Source organism: Sus scrofa, chromosome 7 (assembly GCF_054392235.1).
Source record: "Sus scrofa isolate SSC_HxYL_T2T_F1_AM1 chromosome 7, Sscrofa_HxYL_maternal_Yorkshire_Landrace_v2.0, whole genome shotgun sequence".
Lineage (NCBI taxonomy): Eukaryota > Metazoa > Chordata > Mammalia > Artiodactyla > Suidae > Sus > Sus scrofa.
The window spans coordinates 9,655,145-9,677,632 of NC_139389.1; the positions used below are offsets into that span (position 1 = coordinate 9,655,145).

At 48.8% G+C, this 22,488-nt stretch overlaps 1 protein-coding gene across 20 annotated transcripts in view; it reads left to right on the forward strand.

Annotated features, from left to right (window-relative positions):
• The window catches only part of PHACTR1 (phosphatase and actin regulator 1), a 560,191-nt gene that overhangs the window by 524,779 nt on the left and 12,924 nt on the right, over positions 1-22,488 (forward strand). For all 20 annotated transcript variants that reach the window (XM_021099751.2, XM_021099756.2, XM_084967373.1 and 17 more), the window contains one exon: positions 21,666-21,721. In XM_021099751.2, the coding sequence (XP_020955410.1) occupies positions 21,666-21,721 (56 nt within the window). The remainder of the gene's footprint in view (positions 1-21,665; positions 21,722-22,488) is intronic.

The following is a 22,488-nucleotide window of genomic DNA, read 5'->3' on the forward strand; positions in this document are numbered from 1 at the left end:
GCTGGCACACAGACCTGAATGAAATAGCGGAACTGGATTACAGTGGAGACATTTGCAGTGCAGTTGTTTTTCATGGGTCCCTGTATATCTTTGTTTACGGGGGGGCGGGGGGACCAAAAAAACCACTCTCATACAAAATGCTAATAAGAGTAATTCATTTTATTTATCTTCATTATATTCATTTCCCTCTCCTTGGTTTTAAAGGCAAAGACTTTTATAATAGTCTTAAAAACTGCATATATGTTAAACTCAATCAGAAATTTTTTGATAGCATATAAACAGGGAAAAATCATCCAGAGATACAAACCCTGGAAAATCGCTTTTCCCTCTGATTCCAAAGGCAATCCCTTTGAAATATAAGTGAGTGTGTTTCTATTTTAGGAAGTGGGATCATGAAAATTTTATGTTCTGTGTGCATTGAACCATTCAAGCAATAGTTCTCCAAAACGGGCAGCCTTGTTAGTGCCTTTGGGGGAAAAAAAAGCAAACAGATAAACCCTGGGTGCTGACAGGTAATCCGTGTGTGGAAAACAGCTTTACCCGCCGTGAATCCAACTCCCCTTTGGACTGTTAGGATTTTCCTTGTCTTGCTCATGCCGTATTGTAACTTAACCAAGCTCCCCCTTGAAAGATGCTAAGGCAGGTAATTGCCTCTTCCTATGCATTAAAATCAGACCGTGCAGGAGCTGCCCACTCCAGATTTGATGGAAGCGATGAATCTGCCGTCTGTGCACCCCCCTCCCCAAGAAGCCCAGTCAATGTCCCATCCAAGGGAAGCCCCCAGCCCGCCCTCCTTAAGTGACTTGGTACTTGCTCTGGATTCAGGGAGGCTGAGTCAGGTCTAGTGGACGCCTTCTGTCGGGAGCCTGCTGTGTCCACACAGCGCATCCCTAGAGCACCACCGCTGCTTGACTCCGGCTCTCACTCCATCTCATTGCTCTCTCACGTTGCCCTCTCTTTTCTCAGGTCCAACCACATGTGGTCATCTGGGGCCACAGTGTGTGAAATCTGATTCTCACCCACCATCCACAAATAGCACCATTGGGATATGCTTGGGCATTTCCCATGGAGGAGCTGTGAATTCATACAACTTTGTCCAGGCAAAAACAAAACAAGCTGGAGTTCCCTTGGTGGCTCAGTGGAAACGAACCTGACCAGTATCCGTGAGGACACAGGTTCAATCCCTGACCTCACTCCATGGGTTAAGGATCCAGTGTTGCCAATGAGCTGTGGTGTAGGTTGCAGGTGTGGCTCAGATCTGGCATTGCTGTGGCTGTGGTGTAGACCGGCAGCTACAGCTCTGATTTGACCCCTAGCCTGGGAACTTCCACATGCCACGGTGTGGCCCAAAAAAGACTAAATAAAGAAATAAGATTATTCATTGGGAAAAAAAAAAAAAAGCCTATATCTGATGTCAGGTTTAGCCAAGCAATTAGCTTAAATTTGTCATGAATTTCCCCTGTATGTTACATAGTAGGTTTCCTAACTGGTGAATAAGAGAATGCTGGTGTATATGTCAAAATATATGGGATGTTTCGTAAACATTTGAGCTCTTTACTTCTCTAGGAGTTGTCAGACCGCCTCCTTGATAGGTAAACTTGATGTAGGGAAATTCTGAACTCCTTTCTGTCTGTCCCAGTCATCCTCACGGTGAGCTAAGTAAGAACAAAGCCCTAAGGCCACGGACCCTGGTAGAGGGAAAAAATTATCATTATAAAGCCAATGAACAGATGAGGCAATGTATCATATTAAGAGAAGTGTTTTTAGCTGCTGTTCCATGGAGGGGCGCAGAGCTGCAGCCATGATCCAACGGCAGACCCATCAAAAATGCAGTCCTCGTGGGTTCAAGCCCAAGCCAGGGACAGGAGGCCGGAGGCCACCGTGAGCATGAGAACTCAGCACGGAGAGGGTTGAACCCCCTCAGCAGTGATCACACTGGTGCTCGGAAAAACCAGTGCATGAGAGATGGGCCTCTTCCCGACATTTTATGCACGAGGAGGAGGAGGAGGAAGAGATGAAAAAGGCAGGCCGTCCATCCTCTACGGTCACCGACGGTCCATAAATCAGACCGCACAGGTATTAAAGGCTTGTGTCCCTGCCATGGGGCATCAGAATTATTCTTCTCGGCCTTTCCGTCGTGCTCTGTACTTCAGTCTGATGTGTTGGAGGACTTGTTACATCCTTCTCATTGGGGTTGAAGGCGACCTAGTGTGCGGCTAAAGATGCACCCCTTTCCTTTTGTGACAAGGTACCAAAATGATGTGTGTGGAGTGAACTGTGACAGGCCTTAGGGTTCCACTCCCCGGATGGATGCTTGGAGGCTGGAGCTTCCAGGCGCTGGTGACACTCTGGCCAAGGGTTAAATCTGGCCGGCCACCTGCCTTTGTACATGAAGCTTTTTTTTCGGAACACAGCTTGTTCATTTATGTATGATCTCTGGCCACTTTCCCAGTTCAGTGGCGGGGGCAGAGTCGTCGTGACAGAGACCACGTGACCCATCCAACCTAATGTATGGTTGACGCTTGACCAAAGTGGAGGGTAGCAGCACAGACCCTCGGCTTCGTGGACCCTCTGTGTACAGCCCTCCGTGGTCTGGGTTCCTCCGCATCCTCGTTTCTGTCTCCACGGATTCAACCAACCAAGGCTCACGTAGCACTATAGCCCTGAGTATTGGAAAACATGCCCACATAAGTGGACCTGCACCATTCAAACCCGTGTTGCTCAAGGGTCAGCTGCATTTACCATCTGGCCCTTTGAAGAAGAAAGATGACCCGTTTCAAGATCTAGTTTGAGAACATTTAGAGAAGGATGCCTTGCTCTCACAGTATCGCAGTATTGCGACTGGATCCATTTAGGATCCAGAGAATAACCTTAAAATATCTGTATTAGAGGAGAAGAGAATATTTGTCTCCCCACAAGTCTGGGTTTTCGTGGTGCTGATTTCTCTAATTACCAAAGTGAGTCCATTGATGGAGTTCCTGTCATGGCCTAGTGGTTAACGAATCCAACTAGGAACCATGAGGTTGCGGGTTCGGTCCCTGCCCTTGCTCAGTGGGTTAAGGATCCGGCGTTGCCGTGAGCTGTGGTGTAGGTTGCAGACGCAGCTCAGATCCCACGTTGCTGTGGCTCGGGTGTAGGCTGGTGGCTACAGCTCCAATTGGACCCCTAATCTGGGAACCTCCATATGCCGCAGGAGCAGCTCAAAAAATGGCAAAAAGACAAAAAAAAAAAAAAAAAAGTGAGTCCTTTGACTTCGACTCATGAGTTCAAAACTGAAGCACTGTATTGCTTTACCAATTATTCTAGAGAGACAGTGCATTCCTTTAAATTCTGTCTCCTACCTTAGCAAGTAGAGAAGCTACTTCAAGGACAGCCAGGTCGCATGGAGAGCAGTGCAGCTGAGCTGGTGGCCAGCCAGGATGGGCTTGGCTCCCCAGGCATGTGCCAGAGGGAACCCTTTTTAGCAGAAGACATGTGTTGTCCTCCAGAAAGAAAGGCCACTCCCACCCCCAGACAGGCCCAGCTGGGACATACATATCAGCAGCGGGGGGGGGGGGGGGGATGTCTTCTTGATTTTGCTGTTGAAGCAAAACTCCCAGCCTCATGGTAAGAGGTGAGTGCTGGTGAGAGGGATACTGAGTCAAAGTCACAGATAGCACGGGACTCCTGGGGTACCAGACAAGCCTAACCTCAGTTCTGACCTCAGGACAGGTGACATGGGTGATAGGTGAACCGAGCATCACAGCAGGGATGAAGGGAGGTTGTGGCAGCAGTTGCAGCAAATGTCAATACCGTGGATGCGTGGGACATGTGTACAACTGCAGTGACAAGAGGCTGACACAACCTCTACACAACACTTGTGGCATAAAGGAAACGCATCTGTATTTGACACCCACACGTCAGGGCCGTCCATCTTCTAGAGGAAGGAGGAACTGAGAAGGACCCGTGCGCCTGGCTGTGGTCTGACTGTCCCCGTCCCCTTCCACGAGCTTCTTTGGGATGCCGGCCTGGCTGGGAAGGTGGCTTGGTGTTCCTCTCGCTGTGTCATGTGTGGATTCTGCTTTCAGATAAGCTCAGCCTCTTGTTTAAAGACGCGTGGGTCGGAGGCTGGCCCAGGCCAGGCGCTCCTCGAAAGAGGAGATGACGCTTGACTGAGACGGGGGTTCTACCATCAGCTGTTTCCCTCGGGATGGAGGCAGGTGCTGCTGTTACACGTCAGGAGTTAGTTTTGCTGATGCTGCGGGTGAGGGACACACAGTCACAGCCCAGGGTTGCTGATGGAGGCTGCCCAGGTGTTCCCTGGGCTCCTTCTGGGCATTTCATTTTTTTTCTTCTTTTTTTCTTTTCTTTGTTTTTTCTTTTTTTTTTTTTAAATAGCTGCACCTGCAGCATATGGAAGTTCCTGGGCCAAAGGTTGCACTGGAGCCTCACCTGCAGCCTGCACCACAGCTTGTGGCAATGCCAGGTCCTTAACCCACGGAATGAGGCCAGGGCTCGAACCCGCATCCTCACAGTGACAGCATCAGGTCCTTAACCCACTGAGCCATGACGGGAACTCCTCCTGGGGCGTTTCTGTGTTGAGAAGCTGCCTGTTTGCTGATGTGGCTGTGGTCTTGTGATCTCCTTTTGGTGTCGCATGTCAAGAGTACATATGTGGGAGAGTGAGGGGGTGTGTGTGTGTCCGTGTGCCATGTATCCAGTGTGGGCAGGATACAAGGAAATAAAGCAGCCCCTCCCCCCAAGGAATATATATGTATATTTTTTCACATACACTCACTCACACACACACATGAGAGAGAGAGAGAAGGCTCTGTGGTCTACTGTCCACCAGGCTGGGAGCTAAGGATCCTGTGGTAGGTACATGCTATGAATTCATGGTTTCTTTGGGGGAACGTATTTGCGGGGTACAGTCTCTTTTTAGAGGTGATCCACCCCCAATCCATTGGGTAGATGAGGCCAAGAAGTTAGTGAGAGCGTTTGTGTTTGTGTCCCGTGTGGTCAAGGTAAGGTCCCTTGATGCAACCGTATCGCACCCCATTTTTGCATTCTTTTTCCTCTTTGCTTTTCCCCACAGTATAGACCCTCTCCTAGGCACACACACCCACTCCGTTATTAGAACTCCCATCGTTCCTCATTCTTCCAGAATGAACAAACAGATTTTCCCAAAAAAGGCAAAAATGCAAATCCAAACTGGTTAGACATTCCTAAAATCTCCCATGCTGCTGGAGAAGAACATAGACGTGTGTGTGTATGTGGTGGGGGCGGGGGGGGTCCTTTTGTTAGATCGTATATGTATATGTATGTATTTTGGGAAATGTCATCAGGCCATGAGAAAGCCCTTTTCTTTTTCTTTTTTTCTTTCTTTTTTTTTTTTTTTTTTTTTTACCTTTTTAGGGCCTCCCCTGCAGCATATGGAGGTTCCCTGGCTAGGGGCTGAATCCGTGCTGAAGCCACCGGCCACAGCCACAGCCACACAGGATCTGAGCCCACATCTGTGACCTACACCACAGCTCATGGCAACACTGGATCCTTAACCCACAGAGCGAGTCCAGGGATCGAACCTGCGTCCTCATAGATGCTAGTCAGATTTCATTCTGCAGAGCCATGATGGGAGCTCCGAGAAAGCACTTCTAATTCAATGAGAATACCTACATTCTTTGCCACTCTTTTGTTCTCCAGGACTATTGCCTTGAAAATGAAGCTTTATGTTAAAATTATGGAGCCATAGAGCAGGAGGCAATATGGAAGTGAGACTTGTAACAAAGAGTTAGAGAAAACTTTGCAAAATCGTGCGGCCCAAACCCCCTCTGCTGGAACAGCTGAGACTCTTTGGGGATTTTTTTGTGTGTTTTCGTCTCCAGGTTTCTAAACAGTGTGAAATCTCATCTGAACTCGAGTTGTTATTTTTTTCCAGAAATAGGAGCTCAGAAGAGGCCCTGAGAGGCAGCAGCAGGAAAGTAGCCACAGTCCTATTGAATGGAGAGTGGACAAGGGGCCCGGGGTCCTTGGCACCTGCCCTCCCCTCCGACCCCACCCCAGCTTCCATCTCACATAAGGCCCTTCAGCCGCTCCCTGGGAGGTGCCAAGGGCCCCAGGATGGGAGCGTGGTGTTTGGGGGGAACATGAAAACAGCACGAGCTGCCCATACTCTGTGGTTCCCGAAGCCCCCGGATGCCGCAGCCAGAGCGGGGCTGGGAAGGAGGTTCTCACGGCCCACTTCCAACCTCATCCTTTGCCTCGCTTTGGAAAGTGACCAGGTGTGTACGTTGTTTATTGAGACTCAGAACAGCAAAGCGTGGTGGGGAGCCTGGAACCACCAGATTCTGTGAGTGAATGAGTGGATATGCATATATTCAGTGTGTGTTCTTGGCACGTCTCTGCCGTGTCTAGACTGCACAAGTCAGCCTGACCACGAGACGGCCCAGGACGGCCACTCAGCGGTGAACCCCAGAGCTTCCTCTTTTCATTTGAGTCGTGTTTGTCCTTGTTCTGTTCATCGGAAGCAGTATTCTTTAGGGAGTTTCCTGGTGGCCTAGCAGTTAAGGATTTGGCCTTGTCACTGCTGTGGCTCGGGTTTGATCCCTTGTCAGGAACTTTCACATGCTGCGAATGTGGCCAAAGACAAAAGAAGCAATGTTCTTTAAAGAAGTAAGGACGACAAGCCTAAGGGCACCTAGATACGGCTCAAGTTAAGAACACAGTATCCAGGGAGTTCCCATTGTGGTGCAGAGGAAACGAATCCGACTAGGAACCATGAGGATGCGGGTTCGATACCTGGCCTCATTCAGTGGGTTAAGGATCCGGCGTTGCCATGAGCTGTGGTGTAGGTGGCAGACGCGGCTGGGATCCTGTGTTGCTGTGGCTGTGGTGTAGGCTGGCATCTGTAGCTCCGGTTTGACCTCTAGCCTGGGAACCTCCATACGCCGTGGGTGCAGCCCTAAAAATAATAATAATAATAATAATAATAATAATATCCAGATACTCATGCCCTCATTCTCACGCTTGAATACATGTGCAGATCTCCTGTGTGGCCGTGGCCTGTGTTAAAACGTAACAGACTGCTGGGCTCCACCCGAGGCTTCCTGATCCAGTAGATCTGGAGCCCATGGGTTTGCATGGTGATCGAGCTCCCAGCTGCTGCTGGAAAAATGACCTGGGACATTTTGAAAAGTGTATGTCCTGTATGTGCCCTAGGCTCTACCCTCATGTATTCCGATTTAACTGGTCAAGAGCCTGGCCTAGTCATTGGTATTTTTTTAAGGTGACGCAAGGTTATTCTAATGTGCTACAAGACTGGGGACCACCGACTCCGACACCATGCAAAGGGCAGGGATCAGGAAAATAGTGCTAGAGGAAAAGGACCCAGGATGAGCTCCAAGTTACAACTTGAGGATATGTTTTGTTCCTACCCCACTAGTGAGGGGTGGTAATTACGCACATTTTTTTTTTTTTTCTTTTTAGGGCCGCACCCATGGCGTAAGGAAGTTCCCAGGCTAGGGGTCAAATCAGAACGGCAGCTGCTGACCTAGCCACAGCCACAGCAATGCAGGATCCGAGCTGTGTCTGTGACCTACACCACAGCTCATGGCAATCCTGGGTCCTTAACCCACTGAGGGAGGCCGGGGATCAAACCTGTATCCTCATGGATACTCGTCTGGTTCATTACCACTGAGCCAAATGGGAAACTCCCTATACTTATTTTAAAGGGGACTTTCTCATGCGGTTCTTTTAACACTTGTCTACAGCAGGCAGACTAGATTGTCATTATGGCCATTTGTCCTACAACAGATTTTGGGGCAGCGACAGAAGACAGTGAGGTGTACCCACAGGGCGTACTAGCTGATGGTAAATGCAGCCCAGAAGGCAGGGCTCTGAATCCCAGTCCACTGTCTGTGCTCTTTCTTATGCTGTGGCCAGGCTATTTGTTAATAGCTCGGGCGCCGTGGTGATGAGGACAGACAAAAATGGAAAATTATTGCCTGAAATTCCTAGAAAGAGTTGGGTGCATGGCTCAACACTTTTAAAGGTTGTGGTGCCTCATTTGCAGAGAGAAAAGATACAGGGCATTGTACGGAAGTATAAAAGCAAACTGCCACCCAGCCTTCCCCGGGGAACCTCTCCAGGAGCAGCAGGCTGTCATGCAAGCCCAGAGTTCTGGTCCACCCCGTGGGCATGACAGCAAGGCTAAAGTATTATTGCCTGGCCCTTCTGTGTGCCAGGCGCTGTACTGAGTCTAGAAGTACAGAACTAAATGAGCCCTAACTTGTGCCTTTGAACCCTTCATCGTCTGATAGCGGGGGGGCTTTGTGCATAGGATGGATATGATTGTTGAGATGGATGAGGCGTGGTCAGGATGGGAGCACACAGCAGAGGGAGTGACTAGCTCTGCCTGGTAGAATCAGAAGAGGCATCATGGCTTCCCTAAAACGTGGATGGGTGATCAGGTTCTCGCAAGGTGACTCAGGAAGTGAAGAGGATGATGGGAGGGCCGTGTTAATATTGGCGTTGTCTGGAGTTCCCGTCGTGGCGCAGTGGTTAACGAATCCGACTAGGAACCATGAGGTTGCGGGTTCGGTCCCTGCCCTTGCTCAGTGGGTTAACGATCCGGCGTTGCCGTGAGCTGTGGTGTAGGTTGCAGACGCGGCTCGGATCCCGCGTTGCTGTGGCTCTGGCGTAGGCCGGTGGCTACAGCTCTGATTCGACCCCTAGCCTGGGAACCTCCATATGCCGCGGGAGCGGCCCAAGAAATAGCAACAACAGCAACAACAACATCAACAACAACAACAGACAAAAAGACAAAAGACAAAAAAAAAAAAAAAAAAAAAAAATATTGGCGTTGCCGGGCGTGGTAAGGAGAAGTTGAACCTTATGCTTTTTTATTAGTTTGTTTTGGTTTTTTGGCTGCGTCTGCAGCATGTGGAAGTTCCCAGGCCAGGGATCCAGCCCACGGCATAGCAGTGACCCAAGCTGCTGCCGTGACAGCGCTGGATCCTTAATCCACTGCACCAGCAGGGCCCTTCTGAACCTTATTCTTTGCGCAGTCAAACCACTGCGGTGGCAGCAGATGGGTGAAGCCAGTCTAGCCTGTGGTCTTTTCTCTTCCTGCTTCCTTTGCCTGTTCTCAGCACCAGATCAAGGGACATCTGATGGAGACCGGCCTTGAGCAGATTCCATCTGCTCCATCGCACAGGGAGGGACGTTTGAGGCTCAGAGAAGAACATGAGCTCATCCCACACCCCACAGCTGTTAAGTAATGGTCACTGGCGTGCATGGTCCTGTCCCTTGAGGCGAGGGCTCCTCCGGGCGTTCCTCACCCATGAAACCTGCTGAGAAGCAGGAACGAAAGAGGCGGGAGAGGAAGATGTGAGATCTATAAAACCTAGGGAAGAAGAGGGGGGTTCAAGAAGTCAGAGGTGTCATATGATAGGAAGGTCAGGTGACAGAGGGCTCTCCAAAAGCCATTGGATTTGGTGGTTCAGTCATCAATGACCTTGACAAGAGCTACTTCAATAGAGCAAGGTCTCTCAGCCTCGGCACTGTTGATGCTGCGGTCTGGATAATTCTTGGTTGAAGAGGCTGTGCTCTGCCTCCTAGGATGTTTAGCAGCAGCCCTGGTCTCTACCCAGTAGATGCCACTAGCACCCTCCCTGATTGTGACAACCAAAAACGTCCCCAGGCACTTCCAGATGCACCCTGGGGGACACAGTGGTCCCTGGTTGAAAACCCGCACAGTAGAGGGGTGTGGACAGAAGCTGGATGTATGGGCTGCTGAGACCTCAAGAGCATTAAGCTGCAAGCACTGGGCCCTTTTCGTGGGGGTTTCTCTGCAGCTGCCCAGGTCATACGCTCAGGAAATAGCCCTGCCACGCAAAGATTAAGCCCTGGGCTCCACTGGACAAGGTGGATAATAATGGAAGTTTAACAAGTCGCAGGGAGTTCCCGTCAGGGCTCAGCAGTAACGAACCTGACTAGTATCCATGAGGATGTGGGTTCGATCCCTGGGCCTCCCTCAGCGGATTAAGGATTGAATGTTGCCACAAGCTGTGGTGTAGGTCGAAGATGTGGCTCAGATCCCACGTCGCTTTGGCTGCGGTGTAGGCTGACAGCTGCAGCTCCGATCTGACCCCTAGCCTGGGAACTTCCATATGCCATGGGTGTGGCCCTAGAAAGACAAAAAGAAAACAAAAAATCCCACAAGTTCCAGGATCTGGGAGGTACAGGACCATTGTCACATGCTGTAGAAGTACCTTAACGAAAGGCTAGTGAACAGCGGAAGTGATAGCTGAGGTTTAAGCTGCAATCTCGGGGATTATTGTCCGTTAGCTAAAGAGGAAGAGAAAGAATATTTAAATGTAAGATGAAAGCTATGTGTATCTGGAAAGAACCAAGAGGAAGTAGTTATGTCCAAAGGACAGGATGGGGGATTCTTGACAAATGGCCAGATCCCAAAGAATCTTACAGGACATCAGGGGGTTTTGACGCCTTGCAGCAGGCACCAGGGGAGCGTGCACGGCTTTCAGCAGGGAGTGGAGTGATCAGATATCCCCTCAGAAAGGCCCTTCTCTCTGGGCTGGAAGAGGACAGGCTGGCAGCAATTGGGAGTCATGCTGGTGGCCTGCTTTTCCAAGAGGGTGGTGCTGGGGTGGACTGAGAAATGGGTCGGACTTGGTGGTTGATTGGCCACCAAGGGTGAAGCACAGAGTTTCCGGGCCAGCTCCCTGGAGGCGGGGCTCTTATTGGTGCACCAAATCATTTGTCCAGTTGGCAAAACTACCTGGACAGGAAGGAAAGAAGATGAGTCCGTTTTATTTGGGACCCTTTAGCTTTGATGGCCTGTGAGAGTGTAAGAAGGCAGTTGGAAAGGTGGCCCGGAACTCAAAAGTAAAACTAGGAGTTCCCCAGTGGCCTGGCCGTTAAGGACTTGGCATTGTCACTGCTGTGGCTCAGATTACCTCTCTGGCACGAGTTTGATCCCTGGCCCAGCAACTTCTGCAGGCTGCGGGCACAGCACCCCCAAAAGAAGTATGACTAGTATAGAATTTGGGGTGACTGGCGTATAGATGCTAACTGAAGTTGTGAGTGTTGGTGACATCATTGAGGGAGCATGTGTGGCATCAGAACTGGTAGGGTCTGGGTTAAATAATTACTAGATGAGCACCTGTTACGTTCGCAGTGATGACCAGGACCAGGCAGCAGTGCCCCGGCCCTCATGGAACTGACAGGTCCTAGGGAAAGACCCCAAAGGAGGTGCAGGGGACAGCCTGGAGCTGCGTGTCCCCTTTCCCTGGCCCCTCCATGCCTGCCTCCCCTGGTTCTGTTTCTCATCCAGGGCATCCGTTGATAACCCCCATCTCCTGCCTTGGGAGCGAGGACTTGCATTCTGTCATTCTCCACGAGCACCCTTGCCTCTTCGCTTTCCATCTGTCTGAAAAGGCGGTTACCTCCCTCGGGGGCTGAGATGCAGCAAAGCCACGTCAGTTCTGCTTTTCTTTTTTGCCAGAAATGCAAATACAGCTTCAGAGTTCCCGACTTTAACGTCAGGGTGCTCAAAACAATAAGCCGTTGTAAATACTAATGAAAGCCGTGACCTTGCTGTTTGGAAGCCTGCAGAAGGCTTATGAGCTCCGTGCCGCAGAATGAATCCTTGTCGGTGTTGAGCCGGACCCGCAAAGCCTCCGAGGGTGGAGTCCCTTCTCTGAGGGGATGCTGAAGTGCGCAGACAGCTCCCCACCTGCCCTGAGTGTAAGAAAAGCATCTTGGCTGCTTCATTTGCTCGCAGCCTTCTCCTAAGGCCAACACCGAAGTGCCATTTGTTTGGGGTGGGTTGGTTTGTTTCATAGAAAAATGTTTGCCCTTCTGTTACAGTCAGTGGTATAAATAGAGTTGTTCAGACTGATAAAATATATATATAAGATTCTTTCTTATATTGTGAAAGAAAATAAAAGGCTCTTAAGTGGCAATTGATGGCAAGTGGCATTTAAACGGCAGTCAGTGCTTTTTCGGTTCACGGAAAATGGAAATCGCTTAGCCGGAGTCCACGGTAAAGAAGAAACCATTTGAGGCGTGGAAACAGCTTTGCTGCTCAGAAATATTGCATAAACCAGGGTCACATGTGTAATAGCAGAGCTGGTTAAATAGATGGCTTGAAAGGCCATTACAGTTTTACTTTTGGATAATTCATTTTATATAAAAGTTTAACTCCCAGAATTCCCTTGTGGCACAGCAGGTTAAGGATCCGGCATTGTCACTGCTTCTGCCCAGGTCATTGCTGTGGCACAGGTTTAGTCTCTGGCCTGGGAACTTCTACATGCCACAGGCATAGTTAAAAAATAAATAAAAAATAAATATATATATATATATTTCCAGAAAGGTTTCCAGAGGGTCCCATCATGGTACAGCAGAAACGAATCCAACTAGGAACCATGAGGTTGCTGGTTCGATCCCTGGCCTCGCTCAGTGGGTTAAGGATCCAGCATTGCCATGAGCTGTGGTGTAGGTTGCAGACTCGGCTCAGGTCTGATATTGCTGTGGCTCTGGTGTAGGCTGGCAGCTCTAGTTTCAGTTAGACCCCTAGCCTGGAAACCTCCATATGCCTCAGGTGCAGCCCTAAAAAGCAAAAAATAAATAAAAAATAAGGAGTTCCCATTGAGGCACCTTGGAAGTGAATCCAACTAGGAACCATGAGGTTGTGGGTTCGATCCCTGGCCTCGTTCAGTGGGTTAAGGATCCGGCGTTGCCATGAGCTGTCATGTAGGCCGGTGGCTACAGCTCCGATTAGACCCTTAGCCTGGGAACCTCCATATACAGCAGGTGCAGCCCTAAAAAGACAAAAAATAAATACATAAATAATAAAAATAAAAAATAATAAAAAAATAAATTTGTCCAAAAAGGTTTCCTATGTCATCTGGCATATGAATAGTTATATCCAAATATCTAGTTGGGAAAATTTTTAATTTCATATTAGTCTGAATTAAATACAATTACCTAAATCTACTGACAAGGCAAGGACAATATAAGAGATACAGTACATTCATAAGACATTTCTACTTTTATTTATTTATTTATTTATTTTTAATTTTTTTTTTTTTGTCTTTTGTCTTTTTGTCTTTTGTTGTTGTTGCTATTTCTTGGGCCACTCCCGCGGCATATGGAGGTTCCCAGGCTAGGGGTTGAATCGGAGCTGTAGCCACCGGCCTACGCCAGAGCCACAGCAACGCGGGATCCGAGCCACGTCTGCAACCTACACCACAGCTCACGGCAACGCCGGATCGTTAACCCACTGAGCAAGGGCAGGGACTGAACCCGCAACCTCATGGTTCCTAGTCGGATTCGTTAACCACTGCGCCACGACGGGAACTCCATACTTTTATTTATTTTTTAAGGAAACTCAGTGGCTGTGGTTGTAGGCCAGAAGCTACAGCTCTGATTAGACCCCTAGCTTGGGAACCTCCATATCCCGCTGGCCTCAGTCCCGCCACCCCCTGAAAGAGCCCCAGGCGAGCCGGCTGCTGACCTCCCCGGCATGAAGGAAGGTGTTTTCAGGCTTCCTCGAACCTCTCAGCCGCATTCAGCACCCGGCCAGCCAAGCTCACCTTCCACTCGGCCTCCATGGAGCCACGTTCTGGTTTTCATCCTGCTTCTGTGCCTTCTAACTCCCCAGCGCGTTTGTCCTCCTCGGGCTGAGCCTTAGACATTGGGATTCTCCAAGGCTCCATCCTAAGCCCTCTCCTCGTCTCATCCTCTGCCCCCTCCATCCTCCTGGCTTCACGTATGATCTGTAAGGCAGACTAGCCACAACTTTGTGTTACTGGCCCAGCCCTCTCCTCCCACCGAGCTCAGTATATCCCGCTGCCCACTGGACACCCCCACTCTGACGCTGCAGAATCATTCTGACTCAGCAGATCTAAACTCGAACGCATGGTTCCCCACCACCCTTCCCCTTCCGCACCCCCCACAGCCCCCTGGTTACCTCCAGTGTCCCCCGCCTTCTCGGTGAGTGGCATGACCCTCCATGCCACTGTGTAAGTTAGGGAACCTAAGAGATGCCCAGTGTGTGGCTCGTCTTCCCCCTCTGTCCAGAGACACAGTGTCTCCACCATCTGCCAGCCTGACTCCCTAATAACACGCGCATCTGCCGCCACCGTAGCCCAGCGCAGGTGTCATCCTTCTCTACCTGGTGTGCAGAAGCCTCCTTAGGCTCCTGTGCCAACTGCCTCTTGCATCTCGCCGCCCATTCTCAGCACACAAACAGCAGGATCTGTTGTGAACCGGAAGTGTCCGTTTGTTGCTCCCCTTGCCTGCCGTAAAATTGAAACTCCTCAGGGGCTTCCCATTGCTCTTTGAGAGGATCAGAACCCTCCACACGGCCTCCCTGGGCGCAGGGCCCGGCTCCCATCTGGTTTCCCACCGTCCCCCTTCCCCTTGCTCCGCCCCCTCCAGCAGGCTGGCTTCCTCCTTCCTCGGGAGGGAGATCGGGAAGAGAACGCCTTCCTCTGGGAAGCCTTTCCTGAGCTCCCGACTTTGTCAGATCCCAGGATCCCTGCCAGGTGCCTCGCCCTGGGAGCTCTTCCTGCACACAGCTTTACACTCATTTCTGGAACTGTGGGGTTTTTTTTTTTCTTATTTTTGGCTTTTGTAATTTTTAAAAACTTATTGACATGTACTTGATTTACAATGCGTTAGTTCTAGGTGTACAGCAAAGTGATTCGGTCACGTATAATATACAACTGACTATATATAGTTTCGGGTTATTCTCCGTGATAAGGTATCATAAGATATGGAGTAGAGTTCCCTGAGCTATAAGAAGGTCCTTGTTGTTTATCTATTTTATATCCAGGAGTTGTGGGTTATTTTGTGTTTTTTTAAGCTTTTTTTCGGGGCCGCACCCATGGCACATGGAGACTCCCAAGCTAGGGGTCAAATCAGAGCAGTGGCCACTGGCCTTCCCCACAGCCGCAGCAACACAGGATCCAAGCGGATCCTTAACCCGCTGATCAAGGCCAGGGATCGAACCCATGTCCTCATGAATACCAGTCAGATTCATTTCTGCTGAGCCACGACAGGAACTCCTGTAGTTGTGTATATTTTAATCCCCAACTCCTAACTCATCTCTCCTCCCTGTGACTCGGTGATTAATGACTGCCTCTCCCAGTCCCGAAATTTCAGTCTCAGGTTCCAGAAGAGCAGGGCCTTGATCTGGTCTGCTCCTCCCTGAACCTCAGTGCCCAGCACAGAACTGGCACTCCATAATTGGTGAAATGAGTCAGTGAATTTATACTGGAATGTGTTTGAGTAGATGACATCTGGGTTTTGTTCATTGTTATTGGAGTAGAGTTGATTTCCAAAGTTGTGTTAGTTTTAGGTATATAGCAAAGTGATTCCATCATAGAGATACATAAACCCATTCTTTTTCAGATTGTTTTCCCATATAGGTTATTACAGAATACTCAGTAGAGTTCCCTGTGCTCTACACAAGGTCTTTGTTAATTATCTTCTATATATTAGTGTACATATGTTAATCCCACACTTCTAATTTATCCCTCCTCTCCACATTTCCCCTTTGGTAACCAAAACTTGTTTTCAAAAGCTGTCTGTTTCTGTTTTGTAAATAAGTTCATTTGTATCATTTTTTTATATTTCACATGTATGTGGTATCATATGATATTTGTCTTTGTCTCACTTCACTTGGTATAATAATCTCTATGTCCATCCATGTTGCTACAAATGACATTATTTCATTATTTTTACTGGCTGAGTAATATTCCATTGTATATATACATACCACATCTTCTTTAACCATTCCTCTGTCGATGACATTTAGGTTGCTTCCATGTATTGCTGTAAATAGGACTGCAGTGAGCATTGGGGTGCATGTATCTCTTCAAATTATGGTTTTCTCCAGGTAGATGCCCAGGAGTGGGGTTGCTGGATCATACGGTAGTCCTATTTTTAATTCTTTAGGGAACCTCCATGCTGTTGTACCGATTTACATTCCCACCAACAGTGTCAAAGAGTTCCCTTTTCTCCGCACCCTCTCCAGCGTTTATTATTTGTAGACTTTTTGATGATGGCCATTCAGACAGGTGATACCTCATTGTAGTTTTGATTTGCATTTCTCTACTAATTAGTGACTTGAACATCTTTTCGTGTTATAGCATCTATTTTTAAGAACCAGTCCTGACTGGAATGACACAGAAGGAGTGATGACACAGTTCTGAGAACTTGAGTCGGAAAGGGTCCAGGAGACAGAGCCCCGACAAAAACGTCATCTCCTTCACAATTTTGCCTTGTGCTCAGCCTCCCTTGCACATAGCTGCTGATTTTCTTTTGGCTGGCCTGATAACCCTGAGACAAGAGTCTGTAGTGCCCTCTGAATCGCATGAAAGTCTAAATCATGTCCAGCTTGCTGGTTCTTGATCCTAGTTTATTGTCGTCTTGCTCCTGAAGAGTGTGGCTCTGGTTTTACCATGCGCATTTTCATCACTAACACGCACCTCCAGGCTGAGAGCTCCATAAGAACCACCGGTGCTCTGCCTTCAGTGGGGTTCTTTGTCAATATTGGATAGATTGATGGATGAAAGAAGGAAAAACAAAAGTTGGCATTCTTACGACTTGATGATCTCACGCAGGGTCTCAAACTCAGAAAGGGGGCTAGAGATGATTAGGAAGGAAGAAAACCAGACAGGTCTTATCTGAGTGAGAGCTGGAGACCAGGCTAACTAAATCACACATACCCTATCTAAAGACATTCAGGTGGGGAAAAATGATAACCTCGGAGCAAGGAGAACTTGCAGAGTCAAATCCAACCCACCCGACATCAGTTTGCAGTTTCTGATTAGTAGAGTGTTGGTTGCAGTAGACAGAATATCAGCATTACCCGCCCGCCCCCCCCAAAAAAGACATCCATGTCCTATGAACTTGTAACCTTTCATAGCAAAAGGGACTTCGCAGCTGTGATGAAGTCAGGAATCTTGAGTTAAGCAGATTATCCTGGATTATCTGTGCGGGTCCATTGTTGTCACTGGCATCTTTATAAGAAGACAGAAGGGTCAGTCAGAGAGAGATTGGAGGATTGGACGCTGCTGGCTTGAAAGAGGCACCAGCAGTGCAGGCAGCCTCTAGAAGCTGAAGGAGGCAAAGGAACAGATTCTCCTCTTCTTCTAGAAGGAATGCAGCTCCCTTGAGCCTTTGATGTTAGCACACACACACACACACACATGCATTCCAGACTTCTGACCTCCAGAACAATAAGATAGTATGTGTTGTTTAAAGTCATTGTATGTGTGGTGCTTTGTTACAGCAGCAACAGGAAACTAATACACTGTGTAAGAGCATTCAGACTCTATGTTTTCAGCATTAAATGTAATCCTTTTTTATTCTAAGTTTACTAAAAGTCAAATAAGCTCGTGTTATCTCTGATACAGAATTTGTCAGCAAGACAGATAACTTAAGATGATGGTTAGCTATTGAATGTCTCATGAAATGTTCATGACTCATCTAAACATAATTAAGAAGAACTGAGTTAAATCAATGTAAGATAAAAGTTTATAATTGAAGTTTTCAACAATGATTGTGCTTTATGGTATGTCTTCTGAAAAAAACTTCAAAATCTTTTTGGTAACTTGAAACCTTAAAGTTATACTGGAATAAGTTAAATGATAGAAAGTCATGGAATATCTAGATCATTACAAAATAAGATAAAATACTGAAACAGACTCTAGAGGCCGGGTGCCTGGGTTTAAGTCCTGGCTCTGTCTCGTGCCAGCTCTGCGGCCCAGGCCACGGCATTTAATGTCCTGTGCCTCAGTTTCCCCATTTGTACAGAGGAGATGCTTATAGTACTGCCTCAAGGGGCTACCTGAAGACTGAGTGAATTAATATCCATGCAGTTCTCAGAACCATGCCCGTACATTGTAGGCATTAAATCAGCATTAGCTTATTCGGTTACTTCTGAATTTGGCAGAGATAAGATCTTAGGGCTGAGTCAGTCTGATACCTTGTCCAGGTAGCTTCAGAGCTGAGCCAGGACTAGAACTCAGACCCCCTAACTCCTGAGCTATTTAACACTTTTGTCCTTAAGCAATGATATCATTTTCCTACCAAATCTCATTTTCAAAGTCAAGATAACTAATTCTAGCACTTGCCCCTCAGGAGGGCTTAGCTATATTTTAGAGCTATGATTAGCCTGGATGTTCTCAGACCCTTTCAGGAGAAATGAAACATAACCAGAGGGGCTCATTTGAAGCCTTGTGTGTCTGGTGATAAGGCTGTCTAGTTAACAGCAGAATTTCCTCTGGTTGGGACTCAGTCAGTTACCGTTTTGTCTCCTCCAAACGTGACCCATGAGAAAAACAATAAAGGTCAGCATAGGGGGGTTCCCATTGTGGCTCAGCAGGTTAAGAATCCGACTAGTATCTATGAGGATGAGAGAGCGATCTCTGACCTCGCTCAGTGGGTTAAGGATCCGGCGTTGCTGTGGTGTGGGTTGCAGATGTGGCTCGGATCCCGTGTTGCTGTGGCTGCAGCTCCAATTCAACCCTAGCCTGAGAACTTCCATATGCTGCCAGCGCAGCCCTAAAAAGCAAAAAAAAAAAAAGGAAAAGAAAAAAGAAAAAGGTCAGTATAGAACCGGGCCATGGAAACCATGGGTTGCTTAGCACAAGCCAGCGAGCAAACCATCAGATTCCAAAACACTGGCCCCACTTCCCGGCCGTAAGCACCACCATGAATCTAGAGGGTGTCTTCAAAACGTACTGCCCCCCAGCCCTGGCTTCATGTACAGCCTGGGTTTTACCAAAGGATCCCATCAAGGAGGCTGTGCATCCCCACCAAAGAAACCAGGAGTCTCAGGGGAAATCAGTTGGAAGCGGAGGCAGAGCCTCTAAGAAGCTCATTCAAAGTGGAGTCAGGAGCTGCATTCCAGACCTGCGACCGCCCCTCGTTCAGTTGTGTAACATCTAGTTTCCTCCTACAGACTCAGAACACTGTTTAAAGAAAGGACACAGAGATTGCCAAGTCCAAGCTAGAACTTCCAGGATTGTGACTTTCCAAATACCCAGCTGGCCTTTATCAATGGGGATAAATGATGCCTTCATGGGATGTTTTGAGAAGAAAATGAAGAATAAATCTGAAAGTGTCCTTGCGAACTTCAGAACACTTTTGAATACCATTTCCAGCCATTGCCAGGGTGCTGTGGCGCTTGCAGACAGGGACCTGATCAAAAATCCTTTTTCTGGCATTCAGGCCCATTCCCTGTCTACAGCCTATGTGGCAGTGATATTGGGGTGTCACAAAATCACTTGTCAATGACCATTGAATTCAAAATATTTAGCTCTGGTTTCATTGGAACTCAGCAGGTTAAGGACCCAACCTTGTCTCTGTGAGGATGCAGGTTCAATCCTTGGCCTCACTCAGGGGGTTAAGGATCTGGCGCTGCTGAAAGCTGTGGTGTAGGTCACAGACACGGCTCAGATCTGGTGTGGCTGTGGTGTAGGCAGGCAGCTGCCTCTTGATTTGACCCCACACCTGGGAACTTCCATATGCCACAGGTGTGGCCATAAAAGGAAAAAATATATATTTATACTTGGCAACTCCACAGACTTTTATTTTCACTCTGGTCTCGCCTCAGAGTCCAGGAGGTAAACAGTCCTGCCAGCTAGAGATGCTCGTTGCTGATCTTTGGGAGGGACTCTAACCTCTGTGGCTGGGACAAACCCTTCTGTCTCTTAGTCCCATCCTCTGAGGAGCCTCCAGCTTCTTCCACAAATTTCTCATCTCACACAAGCCTCATCCCAGTGGAGAAGCAGGATGCTGAATAAATTACCTGCAGGGTTGTTACGTCATTAACAAGAGCCTCAAAAACACAAGCATCTCTGTGAGGCCGAAGCCTATTGTGTGATCAGCGGGGGAATTTCATCCGGGCATGTCGCTCCCTTTTCTTCTCTTTTTCTTTTTTCTTTGAATGTAAGTTTCTGGCGTGTGGCATTATAATTCAACGTCGGGAGACACCACAGTGTGGTCACCACCCAAAGTCTAGTTAACCGTCCGTCGCCGCGCATTTGATCCCCTTCCCCCATCTCACCCACGCCCTCAGTCCCCTTCTGTGAGTTTTGGTTTTATTATGTTTGTTTGGCGGTGTTTTAGATTCCACGTAGGCATGAAATCATGTGGTATTTGTCTTTCTATGTCTGACTTATTTCACTTAGAATAGTAACTTCAGGTTCCATCCATGTTGTCACAAATGGCAAGGTTACATTCTTTATGGCTGAGTAGTATTCCCCTGTGTGTGTGTGCGTGCGTATCACATCTTTTTTTTTTTTTTTTTAAGGGCTGCACCCAAGGCATATGGAGGTTCCCAGCCTAGGGGTCTAATTGGAGCTATAGCTGCCCACCTACATCACAGCCGCAGCAACTTGGGAGCCAAGCTATGTCTGCGACCTACACCACAGCTCACGGCAACACAGGGATCCAAGCCACACCACAATGGGAACTCCTTGTTTTCTGGTAATAACCTTTCTCACGGGTGTGAGGTGATACCTCCTTGTGGTTTTGATTTAATTCCCCTGATAGTGATTGTAGAGCATCTGTTCGTGGTACTTACTGGCCATCTCTATGTTTTCTTTGGAAATACGTCTATTCAGGGCCTCTGCCGGAAGTCGGGTTGTTTGCTTTTTGCTGCTGTTGTTGAGTTGTATTCGCTGTTTGTATATTGTAGATATGAACCCCTTATCAGATACACAATCTGCAATTATATTCCCCCGTTCAGTGGGTTGACTCTTTCTTTGGAGGATGATGTCCTGCCAGGTGCAGAGCTTTGGGGCATATGCTCCAGTCCCCTTCATTCTGCTTTTGTGTCCCTTGCCTTTGGAGTCAGGTCCACGAAAGCATCTCTGAAAACACGTCTCCCCTTTGAGGCGCTTCCCCTTCTCCAGTGACGTCCATCCGCACGCAGCGTCTACTCACTGTCTGTCCCCTCCCCCGATTGTTGCATCACTAGGTCCATCATCACGAGGTGTCTGCTCACGTCTGTCCCCTCCCCCCACTGTTGCATCATAGCAAGTTCACGTCCTGGCTGTGATGTTCCCTTGTTATGGCTAAATGCCATGCCGGCAACAGGAGTGTCATTTCTGCTCCTGTTCGTTTGTCATCCCGTGTCTCATAAGGCTCTGATGGCGACGGGTGGGGACCCGAAGAACAGCCATTGTTCTTGGCAGACAGACCTGCTCTCTCTCCCCGAGGCCATGAGGCGCTTTGTGTTCTAACTGGATCTGCACAAACGTGGGGAGAGGCAAGCTCTAGCCTCGGGCTTGGGGGAGAAAAGCAGAGGCCACGCTCCCGAAGGTGGAGGAGGCCCCAAGGAAAGAAAGGGACTTCTGTGCCAAGAGTCCCCTGGCCTGGGGGCCTGGAGGAGCAGGGCCGGGGAGGGGCTGGCCGAGGGAGGAAGGAGGAGGGTCAGCTGCACGTGACATCACGTCGGGTGCCTTTCCTGGGGCTGAAATTGAGGAACTGAGGAGGCGTTGGCGGCCAGAGTCAGTCTTTCGGAGCACAGGATGGAACGGGGACCCCAGCCACTGCCTCTGCCTCTTGAATCTGCGACGGCCGGGGAGATTCACGACCCGAGGAGGATATGATATGGTCCAAAAACTTTTCCTGGATTTTTTCCGCAGGCGACTGAGCCAGAGGCCAACGGCAGAGGAGTTGGAGCAGAGGAACATTTTGAAACGTAAGTGACCGAGCCCGGGGCGAGCGCTGATGTGCTGTGGTAGCTTCGGTTCTTGTTTAATTGGGGGCCACGGGGCTTCTCCCGTGGGCTTGTGGGGAAAGGACCGAGCCCCTCTCCAGGGGCGGTGGAGGCTTCCTCCCTCGCCTGTTAGAACCCCCAGGACAACCTCCCCACAGCTGAGAAAGCCAATTCCACGCAGCTTGGTTTGTGAGAGTCTGCAGGCACCTGCCCTTTAGTGGGCTGCAACGTCAGAGATGCTGACAATGCGAATGAGAGAGCTTCTCACTAAGTGAGACGCAGGGTCCCCTGGAAACCCCCAGTTGGCTGAAAAACTGCAAATACCCTATTGATGGCTAAAGGAAGGCAAATAGCCACTTGAAAACAGGGCAGGGGGCAGGAAACATAACTTTTCACTGCGGCTGGCTGCTGTGGATAAATTCCGCGCACCCCCACCTGCCCCCAGCATTAGATGCAAAGTCGAAAAAAGCATTTCCAGGTGAAATGCCTGCCTTCTTGGGCCCCTCTCGGACCTGCCACAACTGGTCGCTGGGTGGCTGCCCAAACGCTCCTTCGAGAAAAACTCGCTGTCACTCTGTGGATATTAAAAAGAAACGAGCCTCTTGTCTGTTTCAGGACCCAGAGGCATCTGGGCGTGCCCAGAAAGTCCACGTGATGCTGAAAATAGAGTTTTCTTAAAATTGCTAAAGGCAAGCAAGCCTCTCATGGACACCAACTAACATGCCTCAGTGTAGGGGGAGACAGTAAAG